We start from the raw sequence: 26,179 nt of genomic DNA on the forward strand, positions 1-26,179 counted from the left end.
CTTAAACAAGGTGACAAGGCTTGAACTAAGTATAGCATGGCGACTGTAAGGGGTGGGAATCCAAGAACCAAGCAGAATGGATGTTTGAGCAGCACAACACAACTAACAACCCAGTGCGAGAGCTCAACAAACAGCATCATCAGCCCTTCCTAATAAATCAAGTTTCTCAAGCTTGCATTTACACATGAACCAACTGATTTTGTTGAAGTAAGCAAACCACAAACTACAAGAGTGATGTTAACGCTGTCTTATAGCATGAACCTCAGGTTAGGTAATCGCCTTAGCACAAACATCGAACAACAAGCCCTTCAGGTGATAGCCTAGTGGTACAGCAGTATTAAGCATTCAAGCACTCTTTCATGTCTCTAAGAGGTTCTAACTGGGATGACTTGAAGTAAGCAAAGAGGCCAGGGGTTTACAAGCACAGAAAAACTGTCCAGCGACCGAGAAAGAGTCATCCCAAAGAAATAAAACAAACCCAGCAAATAATTGTTAAGGCTGTTCTCCAATGAATTACAAGCAAAATAACAAAATTAGGCCTGCTAATAGCTTGAAGGCAACATGAAAACATCTAGGAGCCAGGCTGGAAAAAGATGGGAGGGGGAAAGGGGGAGATTTGAAAAGAGAGTGGGGGAATGAAATTTGAAATTTCAATGGGCGAGATCCAAAAATGGAAAGAAATTTGAATTTTAAAAAAGTTCAGTTGCCATAAATGGTAAAAAAACGAAAATGAGTTTGAAAAGCAAATCTGAACTTGAAGAACAATCCAGCCATGAAGAAGATGAACCAATGAACCCATCAAAGAAGTTAAGAACAAAGTTTCAATCTGCAAAACATGGTCATAACCACGAAGAAATTTCCATGGCTGGTGACCAAAGCTTCAAGAACATGTTTAAGCTATTCAAAAAAGGCTAAGAAAAAGAGAAAAAAGTGAGAAAAAACTCAAGAAACAAAGTATACATGAAGCAAAGTCTTCGAACATTGTTGGGTAAACAACGAATCAAAAGAAAATCAAGAACATATCTTGATTTTTGAAAAAAAGAGTGCTAGAAATTTGAAAAGAAAGGAGGGGAGAGAAGAGAACGTTTATGCAAGAGAGACTCTCAACACGACAACTAATTACAATTTTTTTTTTGCTAAATAACTACAAGTTTTTTTTTGCTAATTAACTACGAGCTTTTTAATTGCAACAACTTAAATATACGTTATTGGAGCTGGAATTACCGTGGTTGCTAGCACCAAACTTGCCCTCCAATGGTCCCTCGTTAAGGAATTTAGATTAACATTCAAATACATACATACATACATATATACATACATACATACATACATACAACATACATACAACATACATACATATATACATATAAGATATAAGAAATTAAGGTAACTAAAACAAATGAACTCAATTTTTTTATAATCGATTAACATGATCTTGTCAAATAATGAATTTCCATGTCATACATTAACAATTATGAAATTTAAAATTTATAAACATTTTCAAGTACATCTCTTACGAAAATACAAAATTGAAAAGTAGTGCATCTCACATTATACCATATTTTTCAATTTTATAACATTTATACATTTCATTAACATATGAGTTTTGAAAATGGATGTATCTCATATGGGCTATAAAATACAAAGACCGAAAAAACTCGTCCTTACAGCAAAAACTGTACACAAATAAAAATAACTTCTCGTAACAAAATATATATTTTATTTCATAAACACATATACAAATTTTATAATAATTGACATTAGAACATGCCCGTGTCTCACACGAGTTATAAAACTAGTTTATTAGAACATGATGGGCTATAAGTTATATTAGTAAAAAAGTTATATTAGCAAAAATATATACAAAAATGTATAGCTTTAATTTGAAAAACAATGTACAAATAAAAATATTTAACTAATGAAAAAGATAAAATAATGAAAGTGGTAATAGACCAAAATTTTGACATTTAGTAGATTAAAGAAAGGGCAAGAGAATCAATGTATTGACTTGGGTTCGATCCATGAAGAGAGAGATGGGGGAGAGAAATAAGAAAGATAAAACAGGGAAGAAATCAAGAACACAAGAAGATTGGCCACTCGTCAAACCCAAATCTGATCTTCGTGTTATGAACCTTAAAGATTCTCATCTCTTTACCGTATGTACTCTCTCTCTCTCTCTCTCTCTCCTTTTTCAAATTCGACATATCATATCCCAACTTTTGAGTTTATTTTGGATTACCCAGATGACTATATGACTCTTTCTGTTTGATTATGTGCCTTTTTTTTGTTAAAACTGTATGCTGAGTTATTTAGCAAAACTAAAAATAAAAAGTAAAGTTGAGATGTTAATTTTAACCCTTTTTGATTATTGTCCTTTTGATTCTAAGTTGATGGATGGTATAGGTTAAGACTATAGCTTAAAAATGTAATCTTTAGAGAATCAAGAAGTGCCTAACAGCCCGTGCATTTAGGTTCTTACTATGATCCTTTTTGTGGTGGTAATGGTTCTTACTTTTATGCTTTTAGGTGCCGAATTTCTTGACTTCTGCTGAATCGAAAGCATTTGTAGCAGTTGCCGAGTCGCTAGGTTTTGTGCATCAAGGCAGTCTTGGCCCTACGAAAGGCGAAGCTTTTAGAGATAATGATAGGATTTCTGTTAATGATCCTGTTCTTGCAGATACTCTATGGAAATCTGGACTTGACAAAATATTCTCTGATTTCAAAATTCGAGGCAAATTTGCTGTTGGCTTGAATCCAAATATTAGGTTTTATAGGTAATTTCATAGTTGTAGGTTAAATAGCACTTTTTTTGAATTTTGCAGAAAGAATTGGTTGACATATGATGACCTTGTACAATTTCACGATTTCGTCTGTCTTTATTGCACCAATGTAGGTACAGTGTTGGTCAGAGATTTGGACGTCACATCGATGAAAGTGCTGATCTTGGAGATGGAAAGCGCACACATTATACATTGCTAATATATCTTAGTGGTGGTGGTGGTCAATCCAAATCAAAGTCTAAAAAAGAGTCGAGCAACAATGAAGAATCTTCCATAGAGCCTCTAGTTGGAGGAGAAACGGTCTTCTACGGTCCAAGAAATAATCTTGTGGCTGAGGTGAATCTCACGTTTTTCTCCTGATGTCTCACCCAGTCATTTTTTTTATGACTTGGATTGATTTTTTTTTATTTTGCTAGAATGCTGCCAGTTGCTTCTCTCACTCGCATTCTTTGCTTTACCTAATACTATTTTTCACCCGGCTTAGCTCCTCCCCTTTCTCTTTCATTGTTTTCTATTGTTATTGGGTTTTCCTAAAAATTGTAATGATTCATTACTTTTAATTGAAGGAATTTGTTTAATGTGTAGGTTGCACCTTCCGAAGGCATGGCTCTGCTTCACATTCATGGGGCCATGTGTATGCTGCATGAAGCACGAAATGTAACCAAGGGTATAAAGTATGTGTTACGGTCAGATGTAGCTTTCGCCTGATGTGCACTATCATCTTTTGGTTTATTGGAATTTTGTAAGTCTCATTGCCGTATCACTTGCATTTGTCAAAAAAATTTACTCTCACATCCTTTTGGTCATATAGTCATTTTAGACCATATCTTGTGAATTTAATTATCCTGCATTAATCTGAGTAATGACATTGATATAACTTTTTTTTAAAAAATTCACTTCAACGATATCGATCCTAAAAATCTGTTAATTATCCTCTGTCATGTTCAACCTTCTAATTCTGCACATACAAATCTTACAAGCAGAGTAAAATACTTGTTGCAGCGAGTAAATATGTTTCCTGACTTGTTTTATTTGTTCTTCTACAGATAATAGCTGTTCAAGACTATATTGAGCCAAGACAATCACTTTCGCTGTTACTGCTCTGCTTTGATGAGCAAACTTTATCGCTCATATATGATCGCGTTCTTTTTTTTTTTTTGTTGTAGGAGTAGTACACATATAAAAATTCTTGACTTGAATAGCATGACAGGATGGACCCAAATTCTGATATGTAATGGTTATCTATACTTTAAGTTGGTCCATCAGAGTATTACTGATCTGTATTGCAGATCTTATTGTAGTTTTGGGCTTTTTTTATTTTTATCAAACACTGTCATTGCAATTTCCAACCTGTTAGCCGCCTAATATAAATTGCCATGTTAGAATACATTATGTCCATTCCCTCCTTCGCTCCCTCCATCTCCATGTAAACAATTTATCTTGTGTTCTCAACTTAATTATTTGGAAAAACATTTTCTCTTTTAACTGGTAGTACCCGGTATATACTTGCGAAACTCACTTATGCATGTTTACACCCCAGTTACTTCCATATAATTTGTCAATTCGAAAGTTATGTGTAACATAACCTGACACAGCTACGTTCCATTTACTGACCCGGACCAGATTATTACTACACAGGTATCCTGCATTAATCTGAGTTGCAACATCATTATAACTTCTACAATTTTCTTTAGTACAACAGTTCGTATTATATGGATAGGTTCGTCATCTCTAATTTTATCAGACCGTTGGTTTTGTTCAACAGCAGTTTATGTGTCAACTGTTACTTGACGTATCTAGATATTGAATAATTTGTTTAAACATTATGGACACAGTTTGCTGTAAGAATACCATTCTTGATCAATTTCTTGCATTCCTATCTCTGCTTATCATTCAACTTGGGGAGGAGAGGAGAGATGCAGTCTTCCCTCTCCTGAGTCTAGATGGGGAGAAAAATAATGCAGCCTTAAGAAAATTGAGAATTGAAATACTGGATCAGCTTTTTGATATTTGCATAATAACACTGGAGTATTCTGACATTATTCGCCTTATTTATTATCATCGGGTCTAATTCAAGATGTCTCATGCATGATACTTGCCTGGGACGGTAGTTCTAGTCATGGGAACAGGTTGTAATATGTTCATATAATTCTGCTCTTGTACCTTAAGCACCTTCTTCTCCAATGAAGTTTTCTTCGATGTGTTCTCATCAAAAGCTGCAAAGCTTGTGGGAATGTTATTGAAAAACACTATTGGGCTTCTAATAGAGTAGTTCCCGTCTGTCCACGTCAGTGAGCCTGAGACAATTGGCACTTGCACCATTGGTGATCCAACAATTTTCATGGTAAATGATTTCTTTTCTCCAACTTCAGTAAAAGTTAGAACAGTAGGTTCGACAACCACGGTAAAGGGTGGTGGCAAAAAGGCTTCATAGTTGTAAGTAGAATTCGGAGATCCGACGTTAGTGACAGTCCTTGTGTATGTGGCGCTCACTTCTTCTCCATCTAATAAAGAGAGAGCAAATGATGGGTAATTCAAGTCCCGTGTTGTGCCAGGAGTAGAGCAATTGCTAGCATCACCAGAGATGAGTCTGACTAGACTGGTGTTGTAACCTTCATTGCATAAGAAATTTACATAATCTGCTTCTGAAGCATCATATACTAGACCAGGATCAACTGCTTTCAGTGGGTCGATTTGCCCAGAGCCGTATGCAAATTCTGCATCAGAATTCTTCCTTGGGTCCATAATGGTTGCTGCAAAAAATTGAAGTAATTGGAGACTCCTTCAGTATCTAGAGTGTTGCAAATCCATCATAGATATCTGAACATACAGCATATTCTATTACTCTTTGGGGTTTTCTGTGATTGAGGTTTACCTGTAGTCATTAACGCCGACTTTATAGCGGCTGGAGACCAGTCTGGGTGGGAGGCCTTAACGTATGCAGCGGCGCCAGTAGCATGGGGACAAGACATGGATGTTCCGGAGATTATGTTGTAATCAATACTTCTCTTGTCAAACATATAAATCGAAGCTTGTCCAAGGGGAGACCAAGCCGCAAGGATGTTAGCCCCGGGGGCTGTTATGTCGGGCTGTTTCAACAAAGTTTACCAGTTCATGAAAGGGCAGCATATTTTGTGTTTCCACACTAATAATTTAATAAAAACTTTAGCATCTAGTTCACCTTGAGGATCTCGGGACTAATGGGGTTTGGTCCCCTTGATGAGAATTTGGTGACAAGAGGAGCCATGCTATCTTCGAATGCTTCAGTGATAAGAATTGTAGCGATTGGTGTTCTGAGAATAAATTAACAAAATAGGAAAGCCACATTATTTTCAAGTAACCAATGAAATTGTCTAAAAACGTAACTTGAGGTTGGATGATAGTTACTCTGTAGTCCTAATGTAATCGAATAACTTGGCGTGATCTTCAAAACTGATAAGAACTGATGGTGCCGGAAAAGAAAATGCAATTTCAAGGTATGCAAATGGCATAATCATTCCCGCTGCATTAGCCATACGAGCTGATGCAGCATCACCGGAAATATCACAAAGAACGATCCCCCCTTCAGCTTTTCTACTAAGAGTTCCCCACAAACACATTTTTGACTGCTCTGGACCAGCCCCGAAAGTTACATTGTTAACGTCTCCTGAGTATACCAAGGGGAATGCAGTGCCATTGGGAGTGAAACCATTGAGCGAAGCTCCCTAAAATACGTATTTTAAGTGAGGATTTGAGAGAACAAAGGAAAGGAAATTAGTATAAGTAAGTTTTGTGTAAAGCTTACAAAAAAAATTTGTCCATCCCCGAGCACCACTCTAGTAACAAATTTTCTGTCAATTGTGCTTGCCGCGACAGTCAGTGCCCAAGGGTAGTAATTTGAGACTTGTCTGCGAACTGGACCACTGTTTCCAGCAGAACAAGATGTCAAGATACCCTTTTTCATGGCATGGAAGGTTCCAATAGAAATTGAGTCTTTATGGTATGGTGTTGGCACAACACTGCCAAGTGATACAGATATGATGTCAACCCCGTCAGCAATTGCATCATCGAAGGCAGCTAAGATGTCAACATCATAACACCCTGAGAACCAGCATACTTTATAGACTGCAATTCTTGCATTTGGAACTCCGCCTCTTGCAATGCCTTCTCCGATGCTATACAAACTTGCATTTTGCACCTCTCGACCAGCCACAGTCGATGCAGTGTGACTTCCATGCCCCTCTGTGTCTCTTGGTGACTTGATGTCATAGCGAGGATCGGACATGTTTGCAATATCATAGTATCGAGCCCCAATGATCTTGCTGTGAAACCATATTATTTTTATTAGATTTTGAGATAAGTGAAATGAAAACCAATTATTGGTTTTTTGGGAGTCTTAGTGATGTTTGTGTGTGTGAGAGAGAGGGAGAGGGAGAGAGAGAGAGAGAGAGAGGTTCGCTTGTTGCATGTAAAATTTTTTGTTTGGCAAATTCCTTTCCATTTCGAAGGAGGTACACCAAAACTTTCATCTTCAAAACTCTTACTCTCTGGCCAAAGACCTAGTTTGAAATGCAAACTTGGAAGTTACGTAATCAGAATTGTTAGACTGTTGCAACAAAATATGAATCAACTTTATTTTTTCTATTTTCTGGGATGATGATTACCTGTATCAAACATTCCAACAATAACGCTTCCTTCAGTAGGCTTTAGAGGATCGGATCTAGGTACACCCAAGAAATTCCATGATCTTGTTGTATGAATCTGGAGCTTTCTGTTAGGAAACACAGAAACCACTCCCTTCGCAGCTAATTAAGCGTAACAAATGTAACAAATTTCACAAAATGAAGTAGAGAATGTAGATTAATGCATATTGTAAAGTGAGGTACTAAATAGTCATCATACCTGTGAGCTTTGCTACCTCGGCATCTGCAAGTTTGGCTACGAATCCATTAAAACTCCTTCCGTAACTGTATACTAGTGCTTCCTTGGCCAAAGAATGACTGTACTACATAGAATGACAGAAGTTAAAAGATGTAAAATGAAGTCAGAATAATGTAGAACAACTGGCTACTGCAATCTGTTTTCAGTTCATTTCGTGTAATTTGTGTTTTACAAAACTAAACCAGTGGAACAATTTCAACAGAAAGATTGACCTGGCCCTTCATTAAATCTATGAACTGTAAATTCCGTAGGTATGTTCAACATATATTATATGGTGGTATTAGACCTTCCTAAGACGTCACTAAGGATGTTGTGATGCGTAGAATGAAGAGACTCTCCTCCCTCCGGAAGATCTCCCATGTAAACAATATGAACCTACAAATACAAGGAACCAGCTTAGGATACAGTGTATACGAAGTTGATGCCCTTACCAAGACTGATCCAAAAAGTGTAACAGAAGGATGATCTTTAAGAACCTTCTTTTCTTCATGGCAATTGCACATGAAAGCTAAAAGACATATGAGACAAAGGAAAAAAAGAATCCGTGTCCAGGCCATTGTTCAGGCGAGTTCAAAGATTAATTAGTCACAGCTTGGAAGATATTTATATGCTGATTGGATACAGATAAAAATTGGGGAGATAATTCATAGGGTCTTCTTGTTTTTGGTGTCACGACTCTGTCCTCGTATCAGGCGACCACAGCATAGAGTATAAGATAAACAATGCTACACACGATGAAATTAGCTGGTGTGATCAACTAGCTTTATAGCATCTCTCTTTAAGGCTCTTTGGGGTTTTCACTACCTCAGACATGTCGAAGGTGGTAAAATGAATCAAATTGTCGCAACTGAACTACTAAATCAACTAAAAACTACTAGCTAGAAAGACTCTATCTGTATCTTTGTTCAACTGTTTCATTTGAAAATTTACAGTTGTTTAATAACTTTTTAAATCATGTTGTGTGGTGAAAAGAATGAAAATTATGCAGAATTCTCAAATCGATCTTCAACCCCTGGAAACCTTCTTGCTGGTCTGTCTGCCTTTTATTCATAAAGACTGTTGTTTATAAACATGGCAGCTGATATCTTTGCAAGGATTAGCTATGTACTGTACTCAAGTAGTTGTAATAGATAAAACATCATATTTTACCAGTTCAACTTCAAGACAAGATTAGATCATTGTTGTGATAGACTCATGTTGCACACTCAGATTTCAGAAGCATACATGAATATTTGTAACACCAATTAAATTCATTTTCGTGCTTGTTTCTTATCGTGACTTTGCTTTAACAGATTTTAGCTGTTCACGACCATATATGAGACAGGACAGGACAATTACTTCAGCTGCTATGGCAGACCATATATGAGCTAGGACAATCACTTCAGCTGCTATGGCTATGCTTTGATGAGCCAATTTAAAGAACTTCCGTGCATTTTCATGTTTCTCAACTCATGTTTCTTAACAGCAGTAAAACATATCTAAAATATTGGTTACTTAAACTTCAATTTGGTACCTCTGCATGACTGGTCTTCCTTGCTAATGATAGTGATTCTTATCAAAGCACTGGAATTGATAAGAATAACTATGTTCAGAGGCTTCTTTTCAATTTGACCGAAAAAGTCTAACAACCCCGTTTACGGGGCACTGAGGGCAAGCCGCGCCATTATGTCAGTTTAGTCATCCTGCATTAATCTGAGTTGCAACATCAATATGATATCTGCAGTTTTCCCTTTAGCTAAACTATTCAAATCCTACAAAACTGTTTATCATACTCTACTTTTATGTGTCAATTGTTACTTGAGTGTAATCTAGATATTGAATGATTTTGTTCAAACATTACGAATGCAGAGATATCGTGCAATTCCAGCTTTGGCAACAGTAAAAAATATGAGAAGTAAATATTACGTAAACTGTCAGTATTACCATTGTATAACCAATTTCTTACATTACTATGTCTGCTTATTATTTCAACTTGTGTTTCTCTCAAGTTTTCAGAGGATCAAATATGAGTTTTTTTAATCCTTGCAGATAGTCATGGTGTCTATAGTGTAGTACTCTGACGTTAATCGCCTTTTTTATTATCACCGGGGTCTTAATTCTAGTTATCTCAAGCCAGATATTTTCCAGGGACAGTAGTTCTAGTCATTGGGATAGGTTGTAATTTGCTCAAATATTCTTGCCCCTGTGGTAGCTCAAGCATCTTCCTCTCCAATGACGTTTGCTTCTGTGTGTTTTCATCCAAAGCTGCAAAGCTTGTGGGAATGTTATTGAAAATTACTATTGGGCTTCTAATAGTGTAGTTCCCATCTGTCCACACCAGTGAGCCCGAGATAATTGGCACTTGCACTATTGGTGGTCCAACAATTTTTAAGGTGAATGATTTCTTTTCTCCGACTTCAGTAAACGTTAGAATTGTAGGTTCAACAACCACGGTAAAGGGTGGTAGTAAAAAGGCTTCATAGTTGTAAGTAGAATTCGGAGATCCCACGTTGGTGACAGTCCTTGTGTATGTGGCACTCACTTCTTCTCCGTCTAATAAAGGGAGAGCGAATGATGGGTAATTCAAGTCCCATGTTGTGCCAGGAGTAGAGCAATTACTAGCATCACCAGAGATGAGTCTGACTAGACTGGTGTTGTAACCTTCATTGCATAAGAAATTTACATAATCTGCTTCTGAAGCATCATATACTAGACCAGGATCAACTGCTTTCAGTGGGTCGATTTGCCCAGAGCCGTATGCAAATTCTGCATCAGAATTCTTCCTTGGGTCCATAATGGTTGCTACAAAAAATTGAAGTAATTGAAGACTCCTTCAGTATCTAGACTGTTGCAAATCCATCAATAGATATCTGAACATACAACATATACTATTATTCTTTGGGGTTTCCGGTTATTGTGGTTTACCTGTGGTCATTAGGGCTGACTTTATAGCGGCTGGAGACCAGTCTGGGTGGGAAGCCTTGACGTATGCAGCGGCGCCAGTAGCATGGGGACAAGACATGGATGTTCCAGAGATTATGTTGTAATCAATACTTCTCTTGTCAAAAAAATCTAATGAAAAGGGTCCAAGGGAAGACCAGGCCGCAAGGATATTAGCCCCTGGTGCTGTTATATCAGGCTATTTTGTTTGTTTTTAACAACAAAGTAAATTAGTCAATAAAATTGCATCCTAATTTATGTTCTAACGAAGTAGATAATCTCCTGATAATTGATAGCATTTACTTCACCTTGAGGATCTCTGGGCTGATGGGATTTGGTCCTCTTGATGAGAATTCCGTGACAAGAGGAGCCATGACATCTTTAAATGCTTCTGTGTGGAGAATTGTAGCGATTGGTGTTCTGGAAAACAAATATTAGGGATTAAAAGGCCATTTTAGACAATGTTTCCAATATATAATCTTAACATGTTACTTAAAGTCGGATGATAGTTACTCTGTAGTCCTTATGTAATCGAATAACTTGGCATGATCTTCATAACTGATCAAAACTGCTGGTGTCGAAAAAGAGAAGGCTATCTCCAAGTATGAATTTGGCATGATAATACCAGCTGCATTAGCCATTCTAGCTGCTGCACCGTCACAGGTAACATCGCAAAGAACAATTCCCCCTTTAGCTGCACTGCTAAGAGTACCCCACAAACAAAGTCTTGACATCTCTGGGCCAACCCCAAAAGTTACATTGTTCACGTCTCCCGAGTATACCAATGGAAATGTAGTGGCATTGGGAGTGAAACCATTAAGTGAAGTTCCCTAGAATGAGTTGTTTAATTAAATATTTGAGAGAAAAGAAAATAGAGGAACAATGCATAAGTTATATAAGGCTTACAACAAAGGTTTGTCCATCCCCAAGCACCACTTTAGTAACAAGTTTCCTGTCAATAGTGCTTGCCGCGACAGTCAGTGCCCAAGGGTAGTAATTCGAGACCTGTCTCCGATACGGACCACTGTTTCCAGCAGCACAAGAGGTCAAGATACCCTTTTTCATGGCATGGAAAGACCCAATGGAAATTGAATCTTTATGGTATGGTGTTGGTATAATACTACCAAGTGATACAGATATGATGTCAACCCCATCAGCAATTGCATCGTCAAAGGCAGCTAAGATGTCTACATCATTACAATCTGAGGACCAGCATACTTTATACACTGCAATTCTTGCATTTGGAACTCCGCCTCTTGCAATGCCTTCTCCGATGCCATACAAACTTGCATTTTGCACCTCTCGACCAGCCACAGTTGACGCGGTGTGACTTCCATGCCCCTCCGTATCTCTTGGTGACTTGATGTCAACGCCAGGTTTGGCAATGTTTGCGATATCATAGTATCGAGCCCCAATGATCTTACTGCGAAACCATACTATTTTTATTAGTTTTTTAGATTTTGAATCAATGAAATGAGAATAAATTATTGGTTTTTTTTGGGAGTCTTATGATGTGAGAGAGAGAGAGAGGGAGACAGGGAGAGAGAGAGAGAGAGGTGCAAAGAGAGGGAGGGAGGGACGGGGAGAGAGAGAGAGATGTGCACTTGTTGCATGTAAAATTATTTGATTGGCATGTTCCGTTCCATTTCAATGGAGGTACACCGAAACCGTCATCTTCAAAACTCTTACTCTCTGGCCAAACACCTGGAAAAAAACAAAATTACAAGTTTCGTAATCAAAACTTTTAAATTATGTTCTAGCAAAATATGATCCAACTCTGTTTTTTTTTTGTATCTTAATCACCTGTATCGAGCATTCCAACAATCACACTTCCTCCCGTAGGCTTTAGAGGATCGGATCTAGGAACACCCAGGAAATCCCACGATCTTGTTGTATGAAGCTGGAGCTTTCTGTTAGGAAACACAGAAACCACTCCCTTTGCAGCTAATTAAAGGTAACCAATTTCACAAGATTTAGTAGAGAATGCAAATTAATGCATATTAATTGTCAAGTGAGCTACAAAGTAATCATCATACCTGTGAGCTTTGCTACCTCAGCATCTGCAAGTTTGGCTGCGAATCCATTAAAACTCCTATGGTAACTGTATAGTAGTGCTTCCTTTGCCAAAGAATGGCTGCACTACAACGCAGTAGTTAATACTTGTAATCTTAAGAAAGTGAGAATACTCTAGAACTACTGCAACTCATTTTCGATACATTCCTGTGTAAACTTAAGTGTACAATACTAAACCAGTGGAATAACTTCAACGAACGGTTGGATCAGGTTCTTCATCTTAATGTTGATTAAATATCTGACAAAGTACTTAAAAAAAATATGAATATTAAATTTACTTAATTATGCATCACTAATTATCATGTATTGTCATAGTGGTATAAGTATTAGACCTTCCCAGGACGTCCTGGAGAATGTTGTGGTGCGTAGATTGAAGGGACTCTCCTCCCTGCGGAAGATCTCCCATGTACACAATATGAACCTACAGGTACAAGGAATCTGGCTTAGAATACATTACATGTGAAGTTTTGATGTACTTGTCACTGACTGAATTTTATTTTTTTAAAAAAAGGTAAAAAAGGATGATCTTGGAGAAGAACCTTCTTTTCTTCATAACAATTGCAGACAAAGGCTGAAAGATATACGAGGCACAGAAAAAAAAGAAGCTGCGCCCAGGCCATTGTTCTGGTCAATCGAGATAATGATTAATCGACTAAAATGATCGCAACTTGAGTGATATTTATATACAGACTGTATATGTGGACAAATATTGGGGAGATAACTCATAAGTTCATCCTTGTTATTTTAGAGTAATTTATCTCTTCTCGTGTCAGGCAACGGACAACATAGAGACTAAGATAAACAATGCAACACACAATGAAGTTTGCTAGTTTAACCGACTGGCTTTATAGCATCTTTCTTTTGGTATCTTTCTTTGGGGGCTTCTCCCCCTGTCATTCCAAGGGTGGGAAAACCAACAAAGACTAGAATTAAGGAAATTGCAGGAACGAAACTAGAAATATAGTTACAAAACTAACTAAGGACTGGGGTCTTATTCTTCTTTCTTTGTTTGAAAATTTTATTGGTGTCTTATTGCGCGTTGAAGAGAATGAAACTAATGCAGAATGCTAACTCTAGCAGTTTTTTTGACCCTCAGAAAACTTCTTGCCGGGCTCTGGGACTATTGGTTTGCATGATGCCCACTGTTTCATTAATAGTGTCCTGCTTAAAGTTGGCAGCTGATAAATTACCAAAGAAACACAAAGGCAACTTATATATTTACAGGGATTAGCAACGTTTTCGAGTAGTTGTAAACTCGTAATACGCCAAGCAAAGACCCATCATATACATCTTACACGTTATAATGTTGCATGAGAAATCAGTAAACAAAGTTTGAAAAACCGACGGTGGATCAGAAAGGCCCTAAACTACAAAATCTATTCGTTAAATTAATTAAGTTATGATTGATTTTTGATCAGCATAATGTATATGTGACTTGGTACTTAAAAACAAAGACCTCAAGTAACCTATATCTATTAGTAGGCATATATATCCAGTAAACAAAAATCTGGTTATATTATGAAATAAATTGTGCAAGTACTGATACTTAAATGTAATAATAGAAATATGAAAATATTATTTCCAGATCTTGATTCTTAATTTCCAGAGCAAAAATATGATTACAAATAAAACTGTCCCTCAATCACATAAGTAGTCCTTTAAAAAGAAATCAATGCGAGGATAATTCCCTATTTTCAGATTTTTTAACTTTGTAAATAAAAAATAAGTTCAGTAAATAACATTATGTTAAATTATACAAAACTTCTTTTTCATTGGCGATCTAGACGAATACATATATTATTTTATAAATAAAATATTACAAAATGCGTTATTTTCCGATTCTTTACCAGTGAAACCTTCTATGTCGTTTGTCTGGAAGCAAGAATCATGCAACAGGGTCTTTCTAGACTTTGCGGTTGAGTTTCGATTCCTGATATCGCAATCCGAAATCTACAACTTGTGGGCAACAAAATAATAAGTAACAAATAATTAGGTAAATCCTATGTGAATAATATCAGCGACTAAGTTTTGTTTCGATTCTTTTCAATTTAAATGATCAGATTTTTGTATGTTTGAAATTGGTATTGATTCTTGCATATATGTTAAATTGTTATTTTTACTTTTTACGTATTTTGACACGTATACACACGCTGGGGTCTTTCGGGAAACAATCTCTTCATTTTTCGGAATAAGAGAAGTTTGTTCTCCTAGAACATTGCAAAAATATTATTTTGTAAAACGTGTTCTCTCGTTAAATATACATGTTTGTCCTTGATGTGTTCTGCAATATAATAATCAATAAAATAGTGAGATGAAAATAGTGATATGTTTTGCTGCAATGTATTCAATACTTCCGTTTTTAAGTGAAGGCCCTACCAATTACATGGTGTATTATAATTCGTATCTCAATTATTGCTAGTTTTGCAACCAATTATTACTCCAAACATATAAATTTACGTGACCAAAAGCACAAAGAGCGCCTCCTACATCTTCGATTTGGTAAACCTTCCTGTGTAGCGTGCACAAAACGTGTTTCTCTTTTTTCTCACATTTCATATACTTGATCAACAACTTGTTAACATTTCTCGACTGATAATTATAAGCAATTCAACTATCTTCAATTCCAAATCTTGTTAATGTTTAGCCAAATATCTAAACAACCATTTCTTAATTTCCACTTGCGTACACCTATTTAGAAATAGAGAATTGATTCAGTTTTCAAAAACATTTTCGAATATTGATTAAGTTATTCCAATATTATTATTTATTTTATTATTAATAAAACAGGCAGCTCGTATATTAATATGAGTTCATAAATAAAATAATAAAATTTATCATTTTGAGAATATTTTTGTGTTATTATTGATAGTTTGTAGCATTGCTCTTACAAATAATAATATTTTGGATTCAAATGTATATCTATACTATATATCTAGATATAAAATTTCCGTTTCAAATGTTGTCATCTATGTCAACTTCATGTCGTCATTATATCACCATGAATTTTTGTGATTGCTTCAAATAATTAAAACTTCTTCCACCACATTATATGTATTCTTCTGGGAGAGTCTCCATTACATGATATCCGGCATTGATAGATATACAGAGACACTTATATTAAGACATGGAGTTGGACCTTTTGCCAGAAGATTGCATTGCTCATGTCCTCTCCTGCACGTCACCTCAGGATGCGTGTCGAGCAGCTTTGACCTCCCCGTTGATTAAAGATGTAGCAAATTCAGACTTTATATGGGATGCATTCTTGCCACCGGATTATCAAGATATTATCTCTCGATCAACGTCTCCGATATCGTTCAAATCCAAGAAGGAGTTGTTTATGAAGCTTACTAGTCCACTACTTATCGATGGAGGAACAAAGGTATAATAAAATCTACCGTTTCTAAAATTTTATAAAATACTAAGTTTGATGTTTTTTTCAGTTTTGATCGGAACGTTAAAATGAGCATTTGACGGCTTAATTCAACTAAGTTGGTATTCTTGCTAATATTTGTAGTTGGCTAGCTGCTGATATAAACATTTGATTTTGTAAATGAGTTATGACAAGTTTGTTTCAGAAAAAAGATTTAGCTAATTTTGCAGACGATGTCACTAAACAAAGTAACAGGCAAGAAATGTTACATGTTGTGTGCAAGGGAACTCAATATCACGTGGTCAGAAAGTTCCCTGTACTGGAGTTGGAAGCACTTGCTTCACTCAAGGTTTGTGTTCTGTTACTATCTCTCCTTGACCATCATGCAATTTCAATTTGGAACATGTTATATAAAAGTTTTAAGTATATGTTATTGCAGGTTTGCAGAAATTGGTGAGCTTGTAATGGTTTGTTGGCTAGAGATATCGGCAATAATGAACACTCGAATGTTATCTCAAAACACATGTTATGGAGCATTTCTTGTTGTAAAATTTGCTAATCGTGCTTTCGGATTGGACCACCTTCCTTCTGAGGTCTTGATTGAAGTTGGCGATTCCAGGTACGAGGGAACCATTTGTTTGTGCCATAGCAAATCATCGGATCGTATTCGTGAACGGAGTGATGGTTGGATGGAGATTGAAATTGGTTATTTTCACACAGATGATGTTGAGAAACAGGTGAAACTGAGCCTTAAAGAAGTTAAGGGTGTGCACTTGAAAGGGGGTCTTATTGTTGAGGGAATTGAGGTTAGACCAATGTAACTTTACATAGTTAAAGCATATTATGATGGTTTAAGATCAAATTTGTCAAATTCTTTGATTTTAAGATCTATGAATCAAGAATTTCAGTTCACAAGCATTCAGAATGTTGCCTTCATGTGCTGTTTTGGGTACACATAATTATATAAAAACCCAATTTAGACAGAGATCATTCTAATCTAGTATTATTGATCAACATAAAAATTCAAAGGGATTCATGTAAACAGATTAATCAATATATTAGCAGGCTTTGAAGTAATTCGATAAGATTTGAAGTCTCAATCTCCTTGAGAGGAGAGGAGACAAATACCAACCCCTCTTAAGATTTGAATCTCTATCCTTCACACAAAAAGACAAATGCTGCCCCATCTATCCATTCCATGACATTGATTTATATAATAAACGTGCTCAATTTTGTACTACAACATTTTAAAAAATAATTACTAAATCGGCAATGATTTTTAAAATATTTAATATCTTTGACCAAAAAAATAAAAATATTAATTTTATCAAAATTCTAGTGCTTCTAATATGTTATCCTTTGATTCATCACAAAACTTACATGCGTACAATTTACCCGATGCGTATTCGAAAAATAGCGACTGCGGGTTAATTACGATAAAAAAAAATTACATAATATATTATCTTTCTTTTTCAATAATAATTACATTTTGCATCCTTTAATTTTAATCTAAATTCAATATTTAGCCAAAATTACGGGATATAAAATATTATTCTCTCTTCTCTTTTATATATTTAATTTTTCTAATATAATTACGCAACTATTTAATTTAAATTTATAATTTTCCGTACTTTGTCGGCAGACTATTAAAACCCTTGTATATAAGTATATTTAGCAAAAAGAGAGTCTCATTTCAGAGTTTGTAAATAGCATACACAGACGACTTGAATAGTGATATCACAGCAGGAGCTCATCAACAAACTGACCGCCGGTAATCTACTCAACTCAATTCTTGTTGAATATTATGTCTTTATTATTAAAGTCTGAATCTTTATCTTATTACTGTTGATGTTGATTTAACTACTACTTATGTCAACACATAAGCAGATTTTCATACACATATTATTACTATTGTATTCTTGATTTTCACTTTATTTTTTTCTCATTATAAATTAGTAAATGAGCTCAAATGACAAGGGTTTATTGCTAATTGTCCCGGATTCTAGGTTCGATTGATGTTCAACTCGAGATTTATCTAAGAATGGATAATTACTTATAAGCTTATGAGCTGATTCATTTTTATGTGTTCATTATGACTTAAGTAAGCTGATTATATGTGTTTGATACTTGAGCTGATTCATTTTGCTTTTTAAGTTTAGTGAATTTTGTCTAGGATGGACTAATTAGGTGCTTCATTGTAAGTTCTTAACTGGGAATTTTTTGGATATTGGCGCTGGCAACAATTCGTGGAATGAACAAGTTTATAATATTTTGGAGTTTTTTATTAATGTATTTCAGAATGAGTCTGAAAGGTTCTTGGATATTTGATCGGTTATATTCTACTAGGAAGGTTAATAAGCCAAAAGATTCCTGATTACTGAAGTTTAGCTTTTTAATTTTTTACAAAAAAGAAATATTTGATATGTCTTGTAAACTGATCAATTTCTTTTTGATATGATATATTGAGATGTATGTATCGTCACGTGTTTTGTTGCACAATATCACAATTTAGTAATACATGGCAACGGACTTATGTTTCTGACTTAAAATTTAGGTTAAGAATTTGTTGGCATCGAGCTTGATAAAAAATTACTGTTGCATATAGTTTTCTTTCTTTTTTGGCTATACAAATTACAAATATGCTTACACAGTGTTTTACAATTTTGTATGTACTGTAGTAATCAGGTGTTTTTATATATATATGATTTTTTTTAATTGTAATATCCATTTCTTTGCAAATTTTATAGATTTCTCGTAGTATCCTAATGGAGGGTGAGATGTATGAGATGAAGAACACTGATGGTACCAAAAAGTCTCGAATAATGAACCCTGGTCTCCCCTGGAGCCAATGGCAGTTGCTCGATTCTATTCTTCCTACTGGAGGATTTGCTCATTCTTTTGGTCTTGAGGCAGCAATTCAAACTCGAATGGTCTCTCAGCCTGAAGATCTAAAAGTTTATGTGGTTCATGTGTTGGAAAATACAGGAAGCCTACTTCTCCCTTTTGTTTATTGTGCATTCAAGTCTCCCAATGTCCAAACATGGTATAAGCTTGATAAGATTTTGAATGCAACACTTACAAATGAGGTAGGGCGCAAGGCTTCTATAGCACAAGGATCAGCTCTGATGAGAACAGCGGCGTCAGTTTTTACAGAAGTTCCTTCTCTCAAAGCAATGCGAGATGCATCTTTAGGTACTGGAGTGGTATATTTCCATCATGCTCCAATCTTTGGGATGATATGTGGACTTCTTGGGTTTGATAGTGGAACAACTCAAAGGGCTTACATGTTTGTAACATTGAGAGATATTATATCTGCAGCTACTAGGTTGAATGTGATAGGCCCCTTAGGTGCTGCAGTCCTGCAACATCAGGTTGCTGCCGTTGCCGAAGAATTATCAAATAAATGGATGGATCGATCGCTTGACGAAGCATGTCAAACTAGTCCTTTGCTTGACACTGTACAAGGGTGCCATGGGTACTTATTTTCAAGGCTGTTCTGCTCTTAAAAGCTAGAGTGGAAGAGTTAAGTTGCTCTGGCTTGTGCACCCATTTAGATCTCGAGTCGGTGTTGTTACTTGAGTTCTTGGTGATGAAACTGATGCTTCAAATTTAGCTAAGATGTTAGTGTTTTGCCTAAGTTGGTCAAGTCCACTTTAAATATTGTTGTAATATTTCCATATTTTTTAAGTATTATACTGAAATAAAACAGTGGTATAATTTAATTACAATTTTAATTCTAGAATTTGTCTGTTTTCATATAGATTTGTATAGATGTTTTAATGTTAATTTTTTGGGTTTTTGTAGGTAGGTGAAATTTGTAATTATGAAACTTTTCTGAGGGGAGCAAAAAAATTGAATGCAAGATGAATTGTTCATGTATAATAGTGTTTAATTTATGTGTATATATATAGGTATATTCTTTTATAGTGTCCTTATATCTAGACATTGTCAAAATGATGCAGAGCTTGATTGTGTAGAAGTGAAGAGGCCATTCTTCTTTCTGCTCCATGCAAATGGGAACATGCCCTGGAGAGGCAGACTAATAACTATCAAGGTAAACTTGCGTCATAAATATTATTTTATTTTAGTTTATTTCAATTTGTAATTTGCACTACATTTATTATAAGAATGTTGGAGTACTGGCTATATATTCAAGTATCTAAAAACAAATGAATTTACTTGAAAAAATATTTAGCTTACCAGTTATATAATAGGTGCACCCTGGTAACAACATCTGATATATAAAGCTGAAGCAGTCGCTGGGCAACTCTCCTTTGGCATGTCTTTAACAACAGTTAGTTCCACAATTACATGCCAACAGAGAGTAGACCGGTGACGACTCCACTTTGCTACATTGTGCTCTCTTAGCCAGATTGAGCCAGTTTTGGCGATGAACCTGATTGCAAGTTACTTGTCATTGTTCTCATGTAGTACTTGTATATTTTTCAAATCCTATGCTTTGTATATAAGGTGACATAAAGCTAGGGAGAGGAGGAATAAACCAATTTAGAAATGGTATATACTGGCCAAGTTCACATTTTATATGTTAATTTATTTATACACTACTCTTTCAGTTTTTAGCCACTGCATCTTAAAAAGGCTTCTTTCTTATCTTTACATGAATGATGCATATACAATATGCCTCTTGAAAAGCTTTTGATTCCAAAACTATTTATTCCATCGCTGCCTTTAATTGTCTGTGCATATATATTGCACACACTTCATTTTGCAAGCTCCTTTTCGGTAAAAGTATGAATAATATCATTTTCCTTTTCAGGATTAACAATTATATTTTAATCCTTCGAGTTTCTAGAGCAGGATCTATTGCTATTAACAGAAATAGATCAATTATCTTGCATACAGTTTATAGTGCAACAATACCTTAGGGAAATCATTATTTTCTATTTATTCTTCCTGTACAATCTATTAATCTAACCTTAAACGACTTATAGCACCAATAAACATATTAAACAATAGAACATATATGGTTGTACACTAATTTACCCTTAAAATATACGATGCCAGGATCTTCTATTTCCTCCTACGAGAAAGCCTCTCCTGCAGAATTTTTCGCCCCATGTACCTGTATTAAATAAACCAAGGAAATCCATTTATCATGAAAATCATTTATCAAAGCACAATCTATCATCATACATATAATTACAATAGTAAATTTAAACTAGTGATAAACATACCTCCCAAGCATCATAACAGTAGCTTGAGGATTCGTTCCAGGAGAATCAAAAGTAAATGTCGAGCTATCAACAACCCTTAATGCATCAATACCAAGAACTTTGTAATCTCGATCAACAACCTTATCAACTTGACATCCTCCGTGATAATGCCAAATGCTCATAACTGTGTCCTTGCAGTATTGTTCGAGAGACACACTTGAGACAAGGTGTCTAGGCCTCAAGTTTATTGGAAGGGCCAACATGGTGGTCATAAGAGCTTGTGCGGGTACAAGAGGATATCTATACCTGGCCAGAGCCCTGGATTTGGCCACCTTAATAACAATTTCCATTCCCTTTACACACTTTTCCAAGTCTTCTGGTTCTTTAAAATAATTAAAAGTGACTCGTGGATTATCTTTTGCATCCAACGTTACAAGTTCAAGATGACCTGATGAGGCTGGACCCATAATCTTTTCAAGTATGATTCCGGCTTGAAGGGGAGATCTCAGGATGTTATCAACATGACCTTTCACTGATGCAGATAGTGAATTTGGGTCCAGTCCATATTTTTTAGTCTGAATTAATTTAACAAACACCACATTAGACTATTTAATCTAACAATATGAGGAACTTATAAATCCCCAGCAAGGGAAGTCAGCTAGTTGAAAGCATCTGATGTATATGTGCTCTACATGTGAATAGCATGCATACAAACATACACACCATCCATATTAACAACTTGTTTTGGATTAGATGTCATTGCACAATGTACTAGATTTATACACTGTTTAATGCCTTGCAAAGGTGGAAACAAAATTTTATGTTTTAGGAAACTATAGTAAACCTGGTTTGTGATTCCTTCTGGCAATTTAAGAGCCCAAGTAATGTCAATGGACCTACTAGCTGATTCAATGTAGCTTCCAAATGGGGTGATTCCCACAGGTTGAATGAGAGAAATTTCAATGGGATTAGGTGAAGGAATGATGATTGCATTCATTGGATTGTCAGCCATCCCTTGACCGACCATGGGCTGGTCCAGAACTATGTCGATCCCTTTTCTCTTAAGTTGTTCGGCAGGCCCAACCCCACTCAGCATCAACAGCTGAGGGCTTCCGATTGCACCAGCTGTCACAATGAGTTCACTTCTAGGATCCTTCGTCAAGTGTGCTGTGTGAGATATGCCAAGTGAGTCCCTAAATTCAACTCCATCCGCTCTTGGTTTCCCTGCAATTTTTATAGATTCTATTAGATTAACCGTTAAATTGTCCTCAGTTACATATCTGTAATAAGTTGTTACATCAGTATCATGCTATAGAGGAGTCTTGTATGATGTACTTTAAAGACTACCGATGGAGTTCTCTACTGCTCCCACACAAAAGATAGCAATAATGGACTACAGAAGAAGATACCCACAGGTATTTTTTTTAATTCTCCCTCCCCCTCATATATCAAAATGCATGAATATACACTTGCCTTGAGTTCTGAACAAAATCCGCTGCACTGTTGCATGAAGGTGAACAGAAATTTTAGCTGGATCAGCATACTCTAACAAGTCAGCAGCAGTGTGTCTCTTTCCATTTCTATCAAATGTTGAACCACCGGTTTTTGTCCCCTCAATATGGTCATACGTAAAACCATTATCAGGCATCACACCTGCCTCAAGCATGCCTTCCCTCACTGCAGATTGCCACTTCTCCAATTGTGGTTCGTGTGCCACCTTGTTCTCAACCCACTCATATGATTCCCTCACTAGTTGCGGATCCCAACCAGATCTTGACACAAACTCTGAGCTTGCCCTGGTGTAAAATCCGGCATTCAATGCCGTTCCACCCCCCAAGACACGGGCACGGTGGGTTATAACTCCATCAGTCGAGATTATTAACTGAGAAGGTGATGCCGGTGTTATATCAGCAAGAGTGTACGCAAAACCAGCAATGTTGCTGATTCTGACATTACCGTAAGGCAAACCACCCCTTTCTAGTACCAACACGCTTGCAGCTTCTGATAGAGTTGCGGCCAATGCACAGCCTGCAGTCCCTCCTCCGACTATAATGTAGTCATAATATGCCACTGCCGGAGCCGATATTGAATTTTTTGCAAATGAATTAAATGGAGCTGGCATGGTCAAGACAAACATTTAGTCTATTTATAACAACCAAATTAAAACAGTTGCAATCTTTGTCAAGGCGACATCACATTTTACCATTTATTTATTGATTTTACTCTTGTTTATATGCATTCATGCATTCAATATAATTATATGTATTGTTACCTGGTTCTGAATAACAGGCTGAGGGCAGGAAAAAGATAATTGCAGCAATAGCTGCTGCTGCAGGAAGGAATCGCCAATAGATAAAAATCATAACTTGAAACACAATCTGTATTTATTAAATCTTGTTTTAATCAAGCAAAATTATCTATAGATGTCATTGCAGGATTAGACTTATGGCTGACTTGTTAAAATCTTTTAACTATTGATAGACTTAATATTAGATAGCCAAAGGACGTCCAAAGAAGTAGCTTACAGGTAACCCGCAAGGCCAGGCTTAATTTTTGTTCTACAAAACATGCACATTTATCAATTTATTCACTTAAAATTGGACGTATTTTCCATATATTCACCGCTAATATTTAAACAGTTTCAATAATTCAAGATTGTTAGAACTCTAGATTTCATGATAATCAGTAAAGAAGATGAACTCTCTAATAATATTCATACTCGATATGATCCGTAAAGACTTAGAGAGAGAAAGAGAGAGAGATAGAATTCTAAAATTATAATATTGTATTTATTTCAGTAACACACTTTTATATCACAACAATCTGATTTTATAACCCACACAAACTGTAACTAATTCTCTAACTGATTGAGGCAGAAATATTAGCTGGAGATGAGATGGAGATCAGCTGAGCTGGCATACATTCATTTGGATAAAACCTATTATTTCCGGATTTAAGAGGTACTACTGTATACGAGCTTAAGAGTTCCGAGTTTGAGCTCCTCTAACTTGACTCAATAAATAGGTTTAAATGAAATCAAATTCGTTACGGAGTTTGAATTCTAACGTGTGTTCAACTAGATAAAAATTTCAAGTCGAGGCAAGTTTTTGAAGTTGATACATTAAACTCGGCTCAAAATCAAATCGATTATTTTGGGGAAAAAAATATTGTAATGAACTTTTTAAATATTTGTGTGTTTATCTATCATTTGGTCAAGATAATATATAAACTAATAAATTGCACTTGCTAAGAAAATTTTATGTATCACTTGCTTTTGTTTTAAGAAATTGATTTCACCCTAAATCATCATTATGTGTTTTGATCATGATTGTAAAAATCGGTAATCGGTACCTAAATCGATTAGTATCGATTACCGATTTTTAGGTACTGATTAATCGGTACTAATCGGTTTAGGTACCGATTAGGGATTAATCGGCAAATTGGAGATTAATTGGAGGGATTAATCGGAACGAAAATCGGATATATTTAAATATTTTAATAATATTTAATATATTTACCTTATTTATTATGAAATATATAATTCAAAAATATATATATATATATATTAATCGGATTTCAAAAAATAGATCGGTCAAATATTTTTTTAAGGATTAATGGGGGATTAATCGAGGTTTTTTTTTAAATCGGGGATTTTTAAAACACTGGTTTTGATATGATTCCCAAAATTACTATAGGATTGATTTTGTGATGCAATAAATTATTAGGACTACCTAGAGTTGCCTCCCTCTTTCTCTCTCTATAGAGCCGCCTCCCTCTTAAATTCTAAAGTCGGCGGGGTTTTTATCGGAACCGGTGGAAAACCCCAGATCCTTCTATTTGTTTAATTTATTTTTTTTGAATAATTTTCTTCTTGGGGAAGAATTTCTCTACCCTATTGATTAGGTTTGGTTTGTTTTTCTAGATCTACATCATCGAGGCTTTCAGTTGGTTTTTTCTTCGATTCAAACTGGACTTATTAGAGTGCCAATCTTGTGGTTCCGACCGTCAGATCTAATTTTTTTTGAATTTCATTTGTTTTGGTATGTTTTCATTTCGGTTTTTGACTTATATTTTCAGGTTGTTTTATCTCCTTGGTGTGAGTTTTATTTTTTGCTTCATTGTAAGAGGAGGTCTTTATTTGGTGATGAATTTTTGTATGAAATCGTAGTTCTGGTCGATAGCTCAAACAATAGCTCCATCGGGGTATGATGAAGAGAATACCAGTACTTCAACGAGAATGTATAAAATGAGTACTTGTATTTATATATAAATTATCTTCAAAATATCGTTTAACTGTTTTTTCGTGAGAACATACGATTATAATTTACTGTTTGTTCGAATGTTTGTTCGAATCGATTATTGGTGTAGATGTTGTATAATTTTTATTATTGAATTAACACCTTTCTTATTAGAAAAATAATTATAAGTACGAAATTATATTAACAGCGGGAGGACTGAGTTTTTTAAATTGACAAAAATATATTACCTTTTTCAAAATATATTACCTTTTTCAAGTTTTTTTTCGTATGCGTCTATTTTGTACAGTTTATTTCAAAAAAAAAAGTCAAGTCTATGGATTATTTCAGCTAGAGCTTTAATATTTCCCACTAGTAATTATTTTTTGTGAAATTCTGTTTGTGGGCCCTCAAATAAGAAGCCGGTACAGATTAAGCCCACAAGGTCATACCTGTGGTCCAACTTAAAATAGCACAAGGAACCTCGTTGCAGCTTGCAAGATTCGGCGTTCTACAAATTCTCTCTATCACACGCACATCGTATACAAATTACAAACAAGAAGATATACATTTGTTAGGAATATGTGTATTAGTTTGATGATAAGTTCAACAAAACACTTAAGTAGAAATCTGGTGTTTGTAGCCTCAACGGATAAGACCATTATGGCTATCCGTTGAAGGAGTAGCTCTACTTAGAAATAAGTTTAG

General features: G+C 35.6%; 5 protein-coding genes across 19 annotated transcripts; 2 read left to right on the plus strand and 3 right to left on the minus strand.

The window, feature by feature from the left end:
• Nucleotides 1-1,975: 1,975 nt before the first annotated feature.
• Nucleotides 1,976-4,080, plus strand: LOC141708163 (uncharacterized). The gene is made up of 5 exons (XM_074511646.1): nt 1,976-2,156; nt 2,527-2,774; nt 2,894-3,116; nt 3,366-3,522; nt 3,827-4,080. Exons 1-4 carry the CDS (start codon nt 2,022-2,024, stop codon nt 3,486-3,488), a joined length of 729 nt encoding a protein of 242 aa, XP_074367747.1. The 5' UTR covers nt 1,976-2,021; the 3' UTR covers nt 3,489-3,522; nt 3,827-4,080.
• A 782-nt stretch (nt 4,081-4,862) lies between these two features.
• On the minus strand, nt 4,863-8,075 carry LOC141697541 (subtilisin-like protease SBT4.3). Its single transcript, XM_074501963.1, has 9 exons — nt 7,987-8,075; nt 7,662-7,759; nt 7,424-7,564; nt 7,219-7,318; nt 6,565-7,081; nt 6,168-6,484; nt 5,962-6,073; nt 5,656-5,869; nt 4,863-5,533 (listed from the first exon to the last, which is right to left on the minus strand). The coding sequence occupies exons 1-9, from the start codon at nt 8,058-8,060 to the stop codon at nt 4,863-4,865; spliced, it is 2,244 nt and encodes a 747-aa protein (XP_074358064.1). The 5' UTR covers nt 8,061-8,075.
• A 1,732-nt stretch (nt 8,076-9,807) lies between these two features.
• LOC141697547 (cucumisin-like) lies at nt 9,808-13,113 on the minus strand. The gene is made up of 9 exons (XM_074501972.1): nt 13,025-13,113; nt 12,656-12,753; nt 12,423-12,563; nt 12,224-12,323; nt 11,526-12,042; nt 11,133-11,449; nt 10,928-11,039; nt 10,605-10,818; nt 9,808-10,481 (listed from the first exon to the last, which is right to left on the minus strand). The coding sequence occupies exons 1-9, from the start codon at nt 13,096-13,098 to the stop codon at nt 9,808-9,810; spliced, it is 2,247 nt and encodes a 748-aa protein (XP_074358073.1). The 5' UTR covers nt 13,099-13,113.
• Nucleotides 13,114-15,662: 2,549 nt separating this feature from the next.
• On the plus strand, nt 15,663-23,507 carry LOC141708164 (urease accessory protein F). Of its 15 annotated transcripts, none has more exons than XM_074511652.1 (8): nt 15,663-16,071; nt 16,281-16,411; nt 16,502-16,868; nt 18,810-19,938; nt 20,025-20,116; nt 22,179-22,421; nt 22,509-22,651; nt 22,750-23,507. In XM_074511652.1, the coding sequence occupies exons 1-4, from the start codon at nt 15,817-15,819 to the stop codon at nt 19,566-19,568; spliced, it is 1,512 nt and encodes a 503-aa protein (XP_074367753.1). In that variant the 5' UTR covers nt 15,663-15,816; the 3' UTR covers nt 19,569-19,938; nt 20,025-20,116; nt 22,179-22,421; nt 22,509-22,651; nt 22,750-23,507. The 15 variants fall into 15 exon arrangements, with proteins under 15 accessions (XP_074367753.1, XP_074367752.1, XP_074367754.1 ...); XM_074511651.1 differs by having other exon boundaries at nt 22,539-22,651; XM_074511653.1 differs by having other exon boundaries at nt 18,810-19,682; nt 19,867-19,938; nt 22,179-22,651.
• LOC141697556 (protein HOTHEAD-like) lies at nt 21,014-23,373 on the minus strand. The gene is made up of 4 exons (XM_074501985.1): nt 22,710-23,373; nt 22,081-22,460; nt 21,258-21,811; nt 21,014-21,145 (listed from the first exon to the last, which is right to left on the minus strand). The coding sequence occupies exons 1-4, from the start codon at nt 23,371-23,373 to the stop codon at nt 21,094-21,096; spliced, it is 1,650 nt and encodes a 549-aa protein (XP_074358086.1). The 3' UTR covers nt 21,014-21,093.
• Nucleotides 23,508-26,179: the final 2,672 nt, after the last annotated feature.

The sequence above is a fragment of the Apium graveolens genome, chromosome 2, assembly GCF_009905375.1.
Source record: "Apium graveolens cultivar Ventura chromosome 2, ASM990537v1, whole genome shotgun sequence".
Classification (NCBI taxonomy): domain Eukaryota; kingdom Viridiplantae; phylum Streptophyta; class Magnoliopsida; order Apiales; family Apiaceae; genus Apium; species Apium graveolens.